The sequence below is a fragment of the Bombus pyrosoma genome, linkage group LG18 (assembly GCF_014825855.1).
Source record: "Bombus pyrosoma isolate SC7728 linkage group LG18, ASM1482585v1, whole genome shotgun sequence".
Classification (NCBI taxonomy): domain Eukaryota; kingdom Metazoa; phylum Arthropoda; class Insecta; order Hymenoptera; family Apidae; genus Bombus; species Bombus pyrosoma.
The window spans coordinates 3,187,104-3,206,140 of NC_057787.1; the positions used below are offsets into that span (position 1 = coordinate 3,187,104).

The 19,037-nt window shown below is 31.2% G+C and overlaps 2 protein-coding genes across 2 annotated transcripts in view; both read left to right on the forward strand.

Moving 5' to 3' along the window:
* Positions 1 to 19,037, forward strand: part of LOC122577337 — a 345,413-nt gene that overhangs the window by 299,222 nt on the left and 27,154 nt on the right. The gene's annotated exons all lie outside the window — the stretch shown is intronic.
* On the forward strand, positions 180 to 18,939 carry LOC122577333 (homeobox protein 4-like). Its single transcript, XM_043748621.1, is given in 3 exon segments — positions 180 to 4,971; positions 16,735 to 18,721; positions 18,723 to 18,939. Coding segments are annotated over 2 exon segments (1,794 nt in total). The 5' UTR covers positions 180 to 4,971; positions 16,735 to 16,999; the 3' UTR covers positions 18,795 to 18,939.

A 19,037-nucleotide genomic window follows, 5' to 3' on the forward strand; every position in this document is an offset into this window, starting at 1 on the left:
ATAATTTGCAATTTACAAAAAGCTGCCACAATTTCCAAACATCTAAATATATGAAATGCTGTCCTCAACTTAAAGGAATACTAATTCAGCAATCACAATAATTACGTAAAATTACACAATCTTTACAAACAATATTACGTTCTAATCCTAAAAATTCAAGATATAAATTAAAATTTTTGGTAATTATATAGATCAGAGCGCATTTCAACGATTTCAAAGATTTTCAAATATATATATTATTATATGTATATCAGGATCATTATTCTGAGTATGTAATTTCAGAAATACGACATATTGTATGATATATATAAAAATATTTTTGATACTTTTTACTTTGGTGTGAGTTGGGTTCGATTAGCTCTATTAGGTTTGAATTAGATTTATGTCTTCTTTTTATGTATTATCTTATTAAACCTACGATCAAACTTGAAAGTATCAAAGAAAGAAAGTTTGTCTTTTACTGATAGAACTTTTGACCTAAGTTATGTTCCTTTCTTGTCCTTTATATACTTAAACATAATACGCATAAACGCATTGCATGTCACAAACACATGTATAATATAATCATGTCCGTACATAAACTTATTAATTAATTTATAAAAATATGGAAAATATTTTTATGAATACCTCAAAAACTAAAGCCGAGTAGCGGTTATACATATTCAGAACATTGATCTTGACAAAATATTTGAAAATCTCTGGAATCGATGCTCTGATCCGTGTAATTACCAAAGTTGCTTTTACAATTATATCAGATAACTATTAGTTCTATATATTTTATTCGTGGTTTCGATTGATACAACATTTGATGGAGCAATATTGAACTATTTAATGCAAACAGCAATTTCAATATATTAACTATTTGTAACAGTATGCGCGCTTCATCGAGATGCAGATATTAAACTACAATTTTTCAATATCACACGTTTGTTTCTTCGCCAAAAATTTCACGTTGTATTCATCATATGCAGGTCACATTCATACGTCTCACATACGTGAAACGTAGACCTTGACAATGACAACTACGTTTATTTAAGTTTGTTCTTTATTGGAATCATGGCTGATTCAATTAAACCTTGCTGTCGCATACGCCGTAAAAGCGAAGTGGATCGTATCACGGTGATATCGATTATGTGTAGGGACTTATCTAATCTCTGACCATGTATTCCGGCAGGGTCCTCGTCTAGGTACCATTTTTGTGTATAATCTGATTGGTGTATCGGCATCTACGAGGTTATTTGTTGCATATTGGCTGCTCTCCAGTAAACCAGTGTTCACATTTCTAATTATATCTCAAGTATAATAACTGATAATATATTTAAAAACAAGAAATATTTGTTTATCGCAAGAAATGTTTCGTGATAGATAATATTAAAACGTTGCAAGAAGTGTGACGTGGAATCGTGAGTTTTTTATGACTTTCCGTTCTTTACGCGAAATATACGAATATTTATAGAAATTGATTATAAATATATTATGTGCGTTTCATTATACAAAATGCTTCTTTTTTTTTTTCTTTTGTATTTCTAAAGCTTAGTTATTTTTATCGATAGAGAAAATTATGTCACAATAAAATTATTTTAGAATGACGTACATTGTGATTCATAATTCTTTTTCCTCGAGATTATTTCTTGCGAGATTTTTAAGTAGGATAAATTAAGAATTTTTTAAAAGTATAAGTTGATGTGCTTTTATGCATTATAGGTACACGTGCTTCTATTTTTTGTAGAAAAGTATTCAAGGATTAGTGTCTGAAAATAATTAATTTACCAGATACTTTAATTTTCATTTTATATTCATAATTGCCTTGTTTAAAGTTATTTATGTGTTGAAATGAAACACTCAGTATAAGAATGCATATAGTCTGTTCACAAATTGAAAATTTCAATTATCGTCTATAGTAAGGAACAAATAGGCACATATGTGATCTTTCATACCACAAATCTCACATATTGATAAATACTCGACTATGGAAATCAGGCGTGCGTGTGTACATCGTTGAAAATATCAGCACTGAATATTATTTCAATAACTTTGATTATCTAGATAAAATATTATCTAATTTAGCTAAAAGTTATTATAAAACGATTATGAATTCGTTTGAGTACGCATATAATTTTTCCTTGAATTTTTCTCTCTTCCTATATATACGTATCATATACAGGGTGAATCACGAAACATGATCAGTTGAGCCACCCGAAAATATTTTTGTCTGGTAGGTGGTAGAACATAATTCAAAGCAAGTTTTAAAATAATTATAGTAACTTTCTTTTCTATTCTTTTTTTTACGATGTTTTCAAGTTTTCCATAGATAAGTCTACTTATTCATTTTTTTACACGGCAAATATTATGGCAAATATGTTTTTGTCATCTGAACCAAAGGAACATCAAAAGAGTATCCTTTACCTTAATTGAGAGAATGTTCAAAATTGTATCTACCAGGTTCGATACATTTGTGTAGATGGCAAACTAATTATATTTTGGCAAATTTAGATGGCTTTTTTTCAAATTTTTCTTCGGTTCTGCGGAAAAGGAATGTTTGCTCTGATACTTGCCAAATTCGTCGCTTTTCGATAGAATTTTCAATTGACCTACAGACCTAACCAGACCTAACTTAACCTACTTGACCTAACAACAAAATAACCAGAACTGGTCACGTTTTGTGATGCATCCTATATATAAATCAGTTTTAAAATAAAAATAATAAAATAATTGAACAGATTTTTATCTTCGTTTCAAATAAAATGTTCCTAAGCTCAAGAGATATAACAACATTAAAATTGCAAAGGGTCGTTGGAAGAACTTGAACATTGAAAGCTATAATGCTAGTTTCCAATCCTTATTAATTTTTTAAGCATACTGAAAATAATGTTTTCAAACGTTTTAACATTATTGGAGAACCAAAATACAGTTGGAAAACTTGAATGTTTTGGAAATCGTCAATTTACAAAAGTTTCGAAGATTTTAAAAAAGGAAATATATTAAAAATTTATTGTTTATAGAATTTAACATTTACATATCTTGTAATTGCTTCGTATATTATCTTGTAAATATTTCATGCAGTCATTTCGGTATAAAACATCAAATATTAAAAACTCGATAATTTCAAGATGTATAAAATTGTAAATTCTCAAGGCCATTGAAATCTTAAGAAATTTACAGAAATATACAAGACGCAGGTTTCAGAATACGTTTTTAAGGTTTTTAGAAGTTCTGCCCTAAGAATTGTTTCATTGCTAATAAACATCATAGCATTGTAAAACAAAGCAATACAAAGTTTCACGTTTAAACAAATCTGTAGCAATTATTTTCAAGCTCTCTTTTCATAATTAAAATAAATACCACGTTTCATTTTTATATTACTATTCCACTAATTATTCGTCCTTTTAACATCACATTAAACAACTGATAAAATAAGGCGAAAATAAAATTCTTTTTTCCTTTGGTCAGTATCAAGTACATATAGTTGTTAAGTATAAATCGATTGCAAATATATTATATATCTTCATATATTAAGCAGAGGCTTGTTTCATCCACTAAATATTATAACAAGTACCATATTTTAAATATATATTTTATATATCTTGTGTGTCATGCACATCTTGTACGTTTTGCTTATTTAAATGTTCCTCGTTTTCTTACATTTAAATTTATTTAAGTTTACATAAATACACGATAATTTACGATTCATTTCATAAAAATGTTATCACATTTTATTTTCCTTCGTCCAAGAAAAACTTTCTTACAGCAAAAATCACATAATCCAATATTACACTTATAATGATTATAATATGACGATGATTATGATATAAAATGATTAAATCCGTAATTTATGAAATATTCTACGTACAAACTAACTAACTCGCGTGTTATACATTTACAGAAAATTTCAAAATACACGTTAATCTTTATACAGGTTTCATTTCCTTGATTATGTCAATAAAAATACGAAATTACATAAAAATCGATTGCTTAATAATTATACAATATTTCAATAAATTCTCACATAAAGAGTGCACACAAACGCGAAGAATATTGCGATGGTTATGCACGCACGACTGACCTTCACGAAGAATTTGAGTGTTTCGTGGCAAAAATACGGATGACACGGAAAGCGAACGTGAACGTAGTTGGAGGAGGGAGCGCGAAAAGCCGCGGCGAATTCACGTTTGCAGTAGACGATCATCGGCGCGCTTGTTTCGCAATACAAGCCTCCGTGTAGGTAGTCTGGAAGAAGCGTCGCTTTGTTCGCGTGAAACGTGCCGCGAGTGCTCGCCAGGTTTCGACGTGAACACACGATACGTTTATTGCCCGCCCATTATTCAGTGTGGTATTACTTCCGTGTCTTCCATCAACGCGTTCTCTCCTTCTGTTTCACTTGAATAATCTGACTACGTTATGAAGTTTAATAGTGCTCCTATGTGTTTTTAAAAAATGTTTCAAATTCGAAATAGACTAAATTTTCTTATACCTTGGATAAATTTTTTAATGTGATAAACTAATAAGCTCGATAACTAAACCTCGTAAATTTTCAAATTATCACTTAAGAAGATTAAAACCGTATTTTTAAGAATGAAGAACTCTTTGATAACTAAATCTGATAATCTTTAAATTTAATTAACGTTACGAAAATTATAAAAATTATATTTTCAAAATTTTCGAGTAAATGTTTCACTTTTATTTTGATTTTCACGCTGTAGTTTCATACTGTACATTTACTAATTTTTATCATAATGTATGATTCTTAAAATATTAAATTGTTCATTAAATACCAATTTTAAATACGAGTAGTGTGATGTAACATGAATTTCAATTTGTCCATAAACGTGAAGGTGGAGTAAATCAGAAGATGATTTTAAAGTTGTATTAAGTGATGTCACGTGGAAAGTGCAAAGTGTAATGAGTTGAACAAAGGTCCCGAAATCTTGTTGTAATCGATAAGATAATTCAAAGATATCGGATTATAAATAGGTATAAAGCTCCTTTAAATACGATGAGTTGAAGCATAGTTAAAGTTTTGGAAGAACGTGTGCAAGGTCATGAGTGAATAATGTCTTGCAAGTTTAATTAGCTCCTGTCTTGAATGTTAATTACAAACGTGTGGTATAGTGACCTTTCGAGGCTTCGTATGACAAGTTTATATGGGCAAATTTAATGGGAGCCACGTGACCGGATTACGATGAATTGTACATCATATGAAATCACGACGAATTCGGCGAATTTTTTTCGCTGCTCTATCAGCAATTTTGTAAAATAATTTAACAAATAACGGAGGAAATAATAATTTTTCTGAAGGAAAATTTCTATTCGTTCTGTTAAAAAGTTAATAATGAATTCTTAGAACTTTATAAATTATTATAAATTGAAAAATATTTATTTACGATTATTTTAAATATTTAAATTTATAGAAATTTGAGTCGATGGATTGACGTGTTATTCTGAAAGTTGAAATATTATATTGCTGTAAAATAGTTTGGCAAATTTAAAAGATGCTAAATAATATAAAAGACACTTGATCGTAACCAGATACATTTTAATTTTATATTATTGCAATATATAATTGTTAAATATTCAAACAAACCAATATTAAATATCTGAGTATAATTTTGATTAATCGATGATTCGTAGCCGATGGTAGAACCGGGTTGAGGCTGATTCTATGTGAAAAAATAAGTCGTAAATATAGACTAAAATTCTTTCACACGACGCTCCCTTTCTGAGAAAATCGAATTTGTATAGTTGACAAGTATTTTTAAACATGACTAATTTCGCAGTGAACAGCAGTAAATAACCGAGAGGAGATTAAACTATACGCGAAAATAAGTCAAAAGAATAGAATTAAATTTGTTCATAAAATGCTTTGTTTCTGAGAAAAAGAATCGAATTTAAAAATGTGCCATGCGCGTGTACCATACCAGTTCTTAATTAAACATACACGAACTTTATTTTCTTAAAAATGAAGCTCAAACGGCAGAACTGTATTTTTAATTTCTGACTGTATTTTCGCACGTAGAACAACTTCCTTCTGATTGTTTACTCATATCTGCCTGGTACTTAGCCAAGCTTTAGCATATTTGACAAATTTTCAAACTCGATCTTTTCGTAAACGGAGTGTTATAAGAAAAAAATTTATTCCACATTTTCAACCTATTCCTTTTATTGTACACAGAAGCACTTCTTAGCCAATTGTATCGCACATTCGACATCATTCTGTGTATATAATTACATGTATGAATTTTTTAAATATATTTGACCTTCGAAAATATTACTGTGAGAAAGATTTTATTCGAATATATTAAAAGGATGTTCATACCTTTGTTGTCAATATGCATAGAATACTTTCGAACATTTCGAACAGGTGTGCTTTATTGTGACGTAATAGTATCGAAACTGAACGCAGCCTAAATTTTATAAATTACGTTTTATTTTTTATATATTCTGTGTCGTATATTTCAAGTTTTATAAATTATATAACGTTGTTCGTATTAAATAACTTACTAAAATTAGACTGCTTTAATTTTGGCATTGACATAAATTTCAAAAATCTACATTTTTCAAATTTCATAATATTAATAAATTTCTTTTCGTTTATGGAGAGATAGAAAATATAGCAGATCTAATACATCATGTAAAATTAAAATAATATTCCTCAATTAATATTAATTTCTAAAATTGTTAAACACAATTCACAGTAAAATAAGAGTCTCTTAATTATTTGAAGTTTTATTTCTATTAATAAAAGCGTTCTTTTCTAATCTATATTACTCGTAAAATTTAGAACTTATAAAATAATTTTCGCCCACTTAAATTTTGGTTCTAAAATAGAAAATAACTGTACATTTTATTATTTTTATCAAAAGAATTGAAAGAAAGCATTTCTTCTAAAACTTTGGTCCATCTTATTTCTTTTTTTGCTGATAATCTAAAATTCCTCGTATTACAAGTAACATATAATTTGAGAAAATAATATTCTAGAATAATTATAGAGACAATTAAAATTGCGAGTAGTTGCAGCAGCAATAAGTGCAATAAAATTTCTTGAATCGCTAATTGCTATTAAAATTCATATCGACAATGGCGTTACATAAATTCTGGTAAAAACGACAAAAAGAAACGGTTCATTAAGGCAGTGGTTTCATTGAACGTGCTACTTTATAGTAAAATCGTTTCTCTGAATTGTGAACAAACAGCTCCAGAACGTGCATTGGGGATGGTATTGCTTATTTGAATAGAATGCCGATTATGAGACCATAAGTAACACCTTTCCCAAAGAAAGATCATGTCGCGAGTGTAACAAAGTAACCGTGCCTCGTTGAGCTGAGCACTGAATTTAAATATATACGACCCTATTGCTAGCTTATAAATATTTTCTCGTTAGAATAAAGGTGAGCTCGTTTCAGACTCTTCTTTCTTCCGTGCACTTCGCGTCCTTTCCCAAAACAATAATTCTTAAATAAGTAGAGAAAAAGTGTTACGAAACACCGCATTGTTACGATTAACACTGTTCCATACTAAATAGGTTCAGTCAAGTTTGCCTTTTCTTGTGTCAATTTAGAAAAATCGTGTTTAGTTGTCAGAGACAGGTTTGTTTGTGCATAATAACGAACCTAATAATCGGATCGCAAAACGTTTCCAATAAAAATTATAGGTGTTAAAAACATCTATCAAATGAGATCTCACCAATTTTAGATAGATAGATGTCATCGAAAATAGCACTATCTTCGATTGTCAATTATTTATGTAAAATTTAGTACACAGAGTTGAAACTTTGTGAAAATATAGTTTTTATCATTCTGATTTTAAAGGCGTGAAATATTTCGTCCCTAAATATTTATTAGTCTTTACAGAAAACTATTTAGCAATTAAAAAGGCGTTTACGTAAAACTTAATTTCTATAATTTTCAGAAATCGCATAGCAACTGGTGGGTGCTTTTTCTATTATTGAGAAGTTGCACAATCATTTAATTCTTTATTTACACATGGTTGTAGGATATGTTGCTAAGTTTTTATATATGTATGATTAATATTCTGGAATAAATCTTCTTCTATTAGAATTGGTTATTTAATAAAATTATGAATCGATAAATTTACTGTGAACTCATTTTATAAATTATTTCGAAAAATTCTCTTCTATTACGATTTATAATCCGATGTAAGTTGCTATATTCGATCATTTATTTCGAAAAATGTGTTGGAGAACGTACTTGGTATGCTTATATATCTTCCTAATAAAAGTTTCTAGAAATTATTACGCGAGTTGATTCGCAGAAATTCGTTTCCCTTTTAAAACCGGCTGTTTCTTAATCTAGGCAGCCAATTAAAGTGGCGAAGGTCTGATCAGTTGTATTTATTTTATCAATGCCGTGAAGCGTGTTTTCGTTATGTAATTAAGGATACTAATTAAAATCCTGTCGATCGCGATGCCAATGACCACGAAGTTTTTGAGAGGCTACCCGGTTGCTCAATCAAAATATACTTTCCATTCTTCATCGTTGATCATCGTACAATTAATCCTGCACTTGATCGAAAGGAGCTGGCTGAAAAGTTTCTCTAAATATTATTTCTGCAATTTAACTCTTGTAAATAATACCGCATTGTTAATTAACAGCTATATAATATAAATTGTAATACAAAGAGTGCAAATTTATAGAAAATTTTACATCTTCAGAATTTCATTTTTATACAAATTTTAAATTCCTATTTATGATACAGACTATTATGAGTTGTAGCAGAACGTAATACTTATAAATCATTAAACATTCTCAGATATTTTACAATATTTATAATATGTATATATATCGTAATAAAATTATTATATACATTTCTCTCTTCCTGTAATGCATTCAACTCGTACAATCTTCCTAACTAATCAACAAATTGATAACTTTTATTGTAACTTCTCAGTAAAATTTTGTTTATCAAAATCAATGTCCAACATCGCTGCTAAAGAAACTAGAGAAATAAACGCAACAGAAATGATCAGTTACTTGTTAATTTGTTAATTATTTCGAAAATTTTTAATCTATTTTCCGTAGAATTCGTTTTCTCCAAACTTGAACAGTTTCATAATTTTGTCATGGAAGAAGAGCATCTGTGCGTGCAATAGGTGTTTTGTCTCTCTCAGGTGCCTCTTGTTTCTCATTCGCTTCGCTAAGAAAAAATATAATTGTTTTTTAATTATGTTTTTGATTTATCTTCTCTTTCTCAATTAATAGATAGAAACACTTGGCCGTATGAAAACATGAAAGCGGTGTATTACAAACTTCCGGAAGTTTTTTACTATATCGAAGATCCTCATACAGTACGCGACAACCGTGACGTTAGTTAAAGTCCTCGTTCCAAGAAAAATTGTTGCATCAAATTTCTAACCGATTAAATAAAAATTGACGAAATATCTATTTACTTTTCTATATCTATAGATGTTCCATTAAATTTATTAAGAATAAGTATTTTATTTACCATTAATGACAAGGTATCAATGTTTTTCATATTATAAATAATACAAAATAGACGAAGGATATACAAGTATTAATTGTAAAAATATAAAAAATAAGAAATTTTCGAGTAGGTATTATTTTCAGGTAATAATTTTCAAGTAATGATTGACAGGTCAAGAGATTTTCATGTGATATTTTGATAATTATTGGGAATAGGGATGACCTCATCGATTTTGACAAGTTGACTGCCATGGGGTCACCGGTGACCGGCACTCGATTTGGCTATAACGCCGTGAGGGCTACCGGTGACCGGCGTCGCAGCAAATATTAAAAGTAGCACGATTATTTGACAAAAGGACAATCGTAATAATTGTCTACAACACCGTGGAGGTCACCGGTGGCCCTCACCACGAAAAATGCTTCAAGCATGATTTTATAACTCATTTTATTCGCTGCAAATAATATTTCAACGTAATATGCATCGCATAATGAAAAGTTCACGCCTTGGGCAAACCGTGGAAAATTCGTCTGGCAGTCAACGTGTTAATAACCTTGAAATATGTTATGAAGACCAACACTCTGAACAACTGTTTTCTATACATATTTCTGTTACTCGCTCATAGTTTTCAGATATTTAAGATATTGGCAAAAACTTCAATTACATTTAGGTTATAATTACGCTTCATTATGGAGTAAGCTGCTGCATTTTTATGTAGCTCAAATTAAACTTAACCCACTGATAACAGAGATAACTATTTTTTAAATTATACAAATGAGAAAGAAATAACAATGGGTTGTAGGTTGGGCCAGAGTAGTGTCCGGTCACTGCACCGTTAGCTATGCTAGCGTGAAATAATTCTCAATGAGTATATCGTATGAAATGTTGCACTTTATTTCGGTCATCGATTGTTTAAAAATGTGACGACTACATCTATTGTCATTGAAAAATTGTTCACAGAAGAAAAATTTATAAAATACATTGTTATATAATACAGGTTTAATATTATTATTAAACATAAATTGTTTTATAACTTGTAAACTAAAGTCGTGCGGTTTATAGGAAAAAGTTGTTCAGAATATTAATCTTGCCAGTATATTTCCAGGTTATTGTAATTTTATATAAATGATAGAAATTTTAAAGATAGAAAAATTTTCTTTGACTTCATTTAAAAGTACACGTATTAGAAATTGTGAGGAAAGTATAACAGATTATAGTATAGACATACATCAAGCAAATAAGGAAGCCTTTTTTACATGAAAAAGAGGTGTAGTTCCTTTCGCTTCAAACAATTAATAACAAAATCATAGAAGTTATTAGAAGTAATATTTTAAAAATAGCTTAGATGTTTGAGCCTTGTTAGAAACATTAAACGTTGCTGGCACCATATTATATTCCAAATATTATAATCTTTGAATCTATTTATAAATATTTTTAGTACTTTAACTCTGACACCTTATATAAATTCTCCTGATTACGATTCAATTAACGGTACCTCTGATACAATTAATTTCCAAAGTATTTAATGTTGTGTACAGTACGATGCTATCGATTGTATCTTTATTTAATAATATACGGTGACTACGAAAAGTATTTCGACACAACTGTATTATATTTACATACTAATTGATTGAATTCAAATCTATTAAATTTCGTATTATTTAGTAGAACTTTTGTATGATTAGAAAAGTTCATTGGAGGAATAAGAATTCAATACTTTTTGTAACCATAAATGTGGAAATATAGAAATTCATTATCCAATTTCTGTATTAATAATTCAATTTCAATTAACTTATTAATAATACATTTTATGATAAAACGACACATACAGAATCAGTTTTAGAATTAAAGAAATAAAAGAAATGTTATAAAATGAAGCACTTGGGACATTTAAAAAAAATACTAAATTTTTGCGTAATGCGAAAATTATGCAATTAAATATTAATTAAATAGTTACTTATTTAATTCCCATTTAATTTCAGCTCGTTATTCTTTTTTAATTTTTCTTTTATTAACAAATAGGTAAATAACCTGATAATTTTTCTGGATGTTATCAAATCTCATAAATCAAAAGAAAATCTGACACAGTAACTACTTGTTTAATACTATCAGTAAATAAACTGATTGATCTTCCGTTTAATGATGAAAATATACATACAGTATGTATTAGTGAAGCAGATTTTAATGAATTGCAATTATAAATTATAAATTATAGCAGCGCTCAAATAATTAGTCAGAGTCTTTTTGCACATTAATTTACATAATAAATGAATTAAATACAAAAATATCACATTCTCACGTGCACTCGCTATACCGAAATACGTTAGAACGTAACGGAAGGAAGAAGAACGAGACAATAACCCCGTCACACCGTGCAACACAGGAACAATCTACAATCCTCCATTTTTCTGTGTTTAACCCTAACTTTTTTACTTTCTTTCTTGTCTCGGAGTCATAAAACAGCGGTATTGGCACATAAATACCTCCATTTAATTTCCCATACAAATATGCATATTTTATGTCTACGCTTAGCACACCAGTTAACGCCAGAACTACCGATAATTAACACGAAGCTATTTCTACCAAAACCAGCCAAAATGACTGGTCTTTAAAACATACATAATAATAGAATATTTTTATATTTATTGATTTATTACTTTCTTCCAAAAGGAATTCCATGTTAGGACCATGATCCTTAAACGAGGATTGACACATTTATAAAATTGTAGAACCAGTCATTTTGACTGCTGTGGTATTGTTAGTGTTAGCATCTAGCGATCTAGCGATCGATCAGGAATTTTTCTGATAACTGATATCATCGTATCGAATGATACGCGGTAAGAATTTGAAAAACGTGTGGCAAGTTGTACAAAACGAGGAAACTGGTTAATTGAAGTTCGATAAATAGATCGCAGGACCCTTTTATGATTTAAGAAGTACCAGTCATTTCGACCGGCATTGGTATAAGTAGCCTTGATACAAAATTATTTTCAGTTTCAATACATACAAAACAAAATAAATCTCATTATATTATTCTTTTAGTTATCGTTACGAAAATCATTACATCATTGGGGGAAAAATATAACACGAAGTAGGAATTTTCAAATAAAATTGTAAAATCAGTCAATTTGACTGGTGTGGTAGTTCTAGTGTTAAATTCCCCCATTAACGCTAACAATGTCTTTATTATAGAAAAATTTCCTATTGAGAAGTACGTTTTTGAACAATCAATTCCTTTCATCTGTGAGAATCTTTAGATAACTAGTTTAACTTTCATATCTTACCATTTTTGTTTCGGTGTCCGTTTGGCTTTACATATCCACTTCAATCGATAGCTGTCCTGTTCTGTGGTAATTCCATTATTTACTATGTCTTTTTACTTTCCAAAGTGCCGAGTTCCTCCTGTATGACGTATTTCCATTTCTCTGCCCATGACGAGCTCACTGCTTCTGCTAAACTTTGCTGCTCTATTAGCTACACAACATTTGCTTTAATGTCACTCTCCATTTTCTTACTCTCAATGTCGATACCCTGCTGTCGGACTCTTTCGGATGCCCCTTTCGCTCATACGAGTTCTTGATAATTTTTCTTGGCCTGCCTTACTCTCCTGGCTTCTTTAGGTATACTGCCTCCACTATTTCTGTATTTTCTTTGTTTTGTGTGACGTTTATTTCCTTCTGTGATAGTTTTCCTATGGTATCCAATTCTTTCTCTGGCATCGCAATTGTATGAAGGTTTTCGGTAGTTGATTTATAGGTTCATCGTTTGATCATGCTTTGATCAAATCTCCAACTTCAAGTATTTCTTCTATATATCCACTCGTATCCTATCTTTTCTTCGACGAACTTCACATGTTTGACTGTAATCATATTTTGCATTCTAATTGACGGTATACTACACAACCTAGCATATGCTGGGTAGCTATGTACTCGTAAATGCTGTATACTTGACTTATGACCAGTTAATAATGTACGTTGCTGTTGTCACTGCTTCGACCCAGAACTTTTGAGATAAACAAGCTGACGTGAGCATTGATCTTGTCATGTCAATATTCTATTAATTCTCTTTGCGACGCCATTTGTGACGTTTCCACATCAGACCTCTCGGGATTTGTGCCTAGCTCTCTAAAATAAGTTGCTATATCCTCGTTGCAGAATGCATTGTCTGTCCTGAATCTTTTTACCTTTTTGTTCTATTCTCATTTCGCTTTGGACATATAATCTCTGATATGCGTTTGTGCTTCATCTTTGGCCGCCATGCATTTGACAATAGTTTTTCGAGAGATAACGTCAGTAAGTGTATTACATTTATATTTTATTAAATATCTGCTTTCATCTAATGAAATTTGACTGGTAAATGACCATAAATGCCGGAATGTATTAACTCACATACCTGGTTCGCCTGCCTTTCCTTCAATTTGTGAGATTTTTGAGCTTAACATTGACAGGGGGCTTCAACACTACGCTTTCTGTGCACTTTGCTTTGAAATTGTACCATTTTGTCCTGCTCGGTCTGCGATCGTGTTCATTTCTGAGTTTAATTCATGAAAGTCTATGAACTACTCTCTTCTTTTGCACGTGCTGCATGTATCCACCATTTAAAAGCCTTTTGTCCCCCATGTTTGCGATATTTAGCGATACTAGAAATTTATCATAATCCCTTTCCGGCTTGAATTCGTATGTTTTTCTGCCTGTCTCTGATTTCGTGCGACTGTCTCTTGTCATATGCACGTTAAGCTTACAGATGAAGCACATCGTCGATTTCATCTTGTCACTGCACAGTTATGTTTCTTCTTAACTACTCTTTTACTAATGTGCAAAGCCTCTTTGGGCATTTCACCTTCAATTTCCCTCAGTTTCCCCTTGACATCCTCATATTACGTTCAATCAATAACACTCTTTTTACTTCAACTGGAGTGAATCTACCGTCCTGTAAATGTGTTAATTGCATATTTAGGTTCTCGTAGCTAGACGGAATATCGGTTAATAAAGTATCTATGTGCTACGTCTTCATCGCTTATATCTTATTAGATATCATTCATCGCGGCTATTTTAATTCTGTCCAAATAAGCAGGCATGCTTTTATCATTCTTCATTTTTAGATGATAAAACTCGTTCTTTAGTCGCATAATTCGTATTCTGGATTTTAGCTAGTGGACTTATTCTAATATACTCCACGTTTCATGTGCACTTAAATATTCTTCTATATGGACCTGTTGATTTTCCTCCAGATTTAAGCCAATTCCAGTGGTCGTCTTATTTTCACTTGCGATATCAACTACTCTGTGGGCTTCTGTGACATTCGGATTCAATTAGACATTAGTCAAACCAGGTCTAATAGTGCTTTGCCTTTCCGGTACCAATTCATCTCGATTTTCCATGATCGATAATTATTGTTTGATAGTTTCGTCACCCAAATTTCATTTTGGTTTCCTCCGTCCATTCCTGATGACAAGCCCTTGCCCCCATGGTCACAAGTCTCGTCTCTTCAACGCTGTTTCACGTCTCTGGATTCATAACCATCGTAGTGGGAGTTGAAGTACTTCGTTACAATCTTTTGGTATAATAGATATATTAATATATTATAAATAATAAATAAATTAAATAGAAAAATATCACTGAACTACCTGCACTCTCGCATGATGGTATACCGAACTACGTTAGAACAAAACTGAAGCAACAAAGAAAGGGAGGGAGACAATAACGCTCTCATTATGCTTCTCGAATACAGGAACCATTTTCATAAAATAAATATCATACATATATATATTTCATTGGGTGAAAAGGAATGCAATTATTAATACGAATAATTTTACTAATAATTTTCTGCGAAAATTCAATTTTTATGTATGTTCATCGATTACTCAGGATTGGATTAAGCTATCGGAATAAAACCTTTTGCATCTTTTATAAATAGTCCATCGATCGATCCCGTTTGCAAAATTTCTTCAATTTTTCCTTGTTATAGTTAACAATGACAATAGTTCGTTATTGCAGGGAATTTTTCAATTTCACTTACGCATGTTTAATGATTGCTCTACAATTGTTAGACTGATATCGAGATGATTTCAAAGCAGTAGTCTGAGCGAAGGGTTTGAAATTCCGTTTCTCAATATAGGCTTCAACTTATGTTTCCTTAAGAGGAAATATTATTCTACGGTTTCGTTTTTGAGATAAGTCTACTTTTACTGCGAAATGATATGTGACGCACTGTTAAGTTGTATAAATATGCTTTTTTATCATTATTTGAAATGCAATATCTGTGACGGAGTACAGTTGATTGATTCCATATTCGTATGTGGGGTTTCACAATATTTCATTTATTAGTCATAACTAAAATTGAAATAAATAAATAATAATTAAAATTGAAATAAATAATAAATAGATAGAAATAAATTATCGCATTATCAATGACAATGAAAAATACTTTACGTTGGTCCTGTAATATCGATCACTTGATACTAAAAAATGGAAAATAAAAGACTTTTTGTCAAAAAAATATCGACTTCAAAAAACGCTGAACAGTATGAAATAATTTCTATTTTATTTGTATTTTAGTTAGACACATATACAATAACGGTTAGGTCACTTATTTACTTGCTAAAGAGCATACTAAGAATATTGCAACCTTCTCGAAAATTTCAATAATATAAATATAAATAAGTTGAAATTTGTTACCGTACCAGAAGCATTTTATGGCACTTTGCGCCGCTTTTCAGAAGCATATATTTAATATGCTGTTGTTGCATATGTGTCTAACTAAAATACAAATAAAGTAGAAATTATTTCATACTCTTCAGCGTTTCTTAAAATCGATAATATTTTCTTTGAAAAGCGCCTTTTATCCTATATGAGTTTTGATTTAGAAAGTATGTTATGCAAATTGTTGGTAACGTAAATTTAGTTTTGACTAAGGTGTCCATACTAACCAAACAAATTTTAAGCTATAAATTATTTTGATATTTATATTCAAGAATTTTTTAACTTTAGAATTGATAATTCTTATTATACTTGTCATTCATAAATTATAATTGTTGGGGAAATGCATTCAATTAGCATGGAAATTACTTTGATTGACTACATAGTTTTTTGAAGAAACTACTTGTGTTTGACGTTTTATTTGGAAAATGGCATTCCATATGTACCAACTTAATAAAAATAAATGTAGTAAAAATAAAATTCAAATGATACAAATACAATTAAATTACAAAAGTTTCTTTCGTTTTATAAGGAAATAACAGATGCACAACGTGTTTTGCTTTATATTATTTTGTGAAATTATGTATGAGCCATTTTGTAGTAATAAAACAAAAGCGAAAGAAATTTTTGGGACAATCTAATATAATAAAAGTAATACAAAATGTCTGAAGAATCAAATTTCTACCAACTTCGTAGAAATTCGTAAGCGTATAATCTTGTCATACCCTCGAACAAATCCTCTACAATTAGACAGTGCATACTTTTTGTAGCATTTTTATTCGCAAATGTAAGGTGACAATGTGCAAATATCCTTAACGAACGGTATTATGTTCGAACATTGAAAGACTTCTCGATAAAAAGTGAAAATGTCAAATGCAAACTTACCACGCGTCGACGACCTAGAGAAGAGTCCTCAATGGACCATTCTCGCCAATGAAATAAATGGTCTGGAACAACTATGTCGCTTGAACAACCATCGTCATCCCAGACGGCAACCATTGAGATATAATTATCATCGATATTCGATGCCTCAGATGCAAAAAGCAACATCTGTTTGGATAGAACCTAGCAACGAATTGAACGAAGATTTTCAAGGAAACAATGAATTTCCAAAATATCATACTGGAGAGACATATCGGTGGAACTGGAGACCGAAGACAGAATTCGAAAGAACTTATTTTTTCTATGATTATAATCAAGGGAATCTTCAGCATGACACGCAGAATCATTATACTCCTCCTCATTGTAATAAATCTTTAAGTCAAAATGTAAATACTCAAGAATCCGATGAATATCAGACATGTCATAGTTCGTTGCTCCGATCAGATCGATCCTTGAACTCTTTCAACGAGGGCAGCTGCGCACAGATTTACAATAGGATCTACGACAACGAGCCTGCTTATAGTGGAACCAGAGAAAGACTGCACGAGATCTTCGAGCGCAACAGATACTTGAGAAGAAAGTTCTTCTCCAGCACACCAGACAACGATGCGACCGATTATATTGGTGACTTTCCCAAGGAACTTGAGAACAAAAATCCCAGCTCGACGTTGAAATATAACGGATTCGGAAGTACAGAAACCATCACCAGTCAAAGCAATCAGTCATCCTTAAGTAGCAACGACAGGAAATCTAGGTGTCAATCGAACGTCACTACTCTTGGGGCCGAGGAAGACATTTGCAATAGCGAGTTCTCTCACAAGACCAGTTATTCGAAGAACAGTTCGGTAAACGTGGATCACATGCAAGACGGACGCATTATGTCGACCACGACAAATGGAAAATTGTTAGTGAACATTAAATCAGAAAATGAGGTATGTCAAGTGAACGAATCTACGAGCTTACATAACGCAGTTCCTATGGAAAATTTTACTCAAAATAACAGTTTAATACCTAGCCAAAAGTTCAATTCTATGGATAATTCCAAGTATGATTTAGATCATGTTAAACAACGCGATACAGTTAGTCAATACGAATCAAATGCATGGGCGTGCTATCAACATAACTTGGAGCATAAAAACGAGGGTAAATATCAAAATGGAGAGCGTAAAATTAATGGTAGTAATGAAAAAATTGATCAACTTTCGAATTCTCAAACGACAAAAGATATACTTCAACAGCAGCAAGAAACAAACAAAACTAACAAATCTGAGAAATACGAGACCTTGAGCAAAAATCAAAATAAAGATGTGTATATTTCAAATCTAAAGGAGCAGGAAATAAATACAGAACCTGAAGATTCCAAATATTCGTATCGATTGCAGGATAATTATAAATTAGTACAAAATATCGTAGGATCGGACTTGTCTATTTCTGAGATCAATAAATCAAATGGAACGCCATTTGACAAAGATAAAACTTGGATGAAAGATAAATTCACTTCACGAGCGACAACAAATAGGTGGGATTCTTTACAAAATCTGTGCATGTCCCTACCAAATTTATCATTTTACGAAAAAACGTCGAATTCTTCGGATAATAATTTTACGAATAATTTAGCAGCAAATCTATCCCTTCAATGTGATTCGAAATCAGGAACAAAATCTGAACTATCAATGAACATCCCAAACGAACAAGGCAGACAAGAAAACAACAAGACTCGCAGATATTTCGCGTCACATGTCGATCTATCAAATACTTGCAGAGAACCAACGAGCTTAACTTTACGAAGAGTGAAAATAACAAAAGTGCCACCTCCTCTGGACTTGTTCAGAGTGAACGAAAAGTACGAAGAAATAGAAGCTTTTGAGAGGAAACAGTTTAACACGATGAACGCGTCTCCCGTTCGAAATTACGATCGCCCTGTAGAAGGTCAGGCGACTATCATTCAGGACGAATGTTGCCCTGATGACAATCGAGGAGACATAACCTGTAAGCAAAAGAAATCTGAAAAAACTTGCCGTC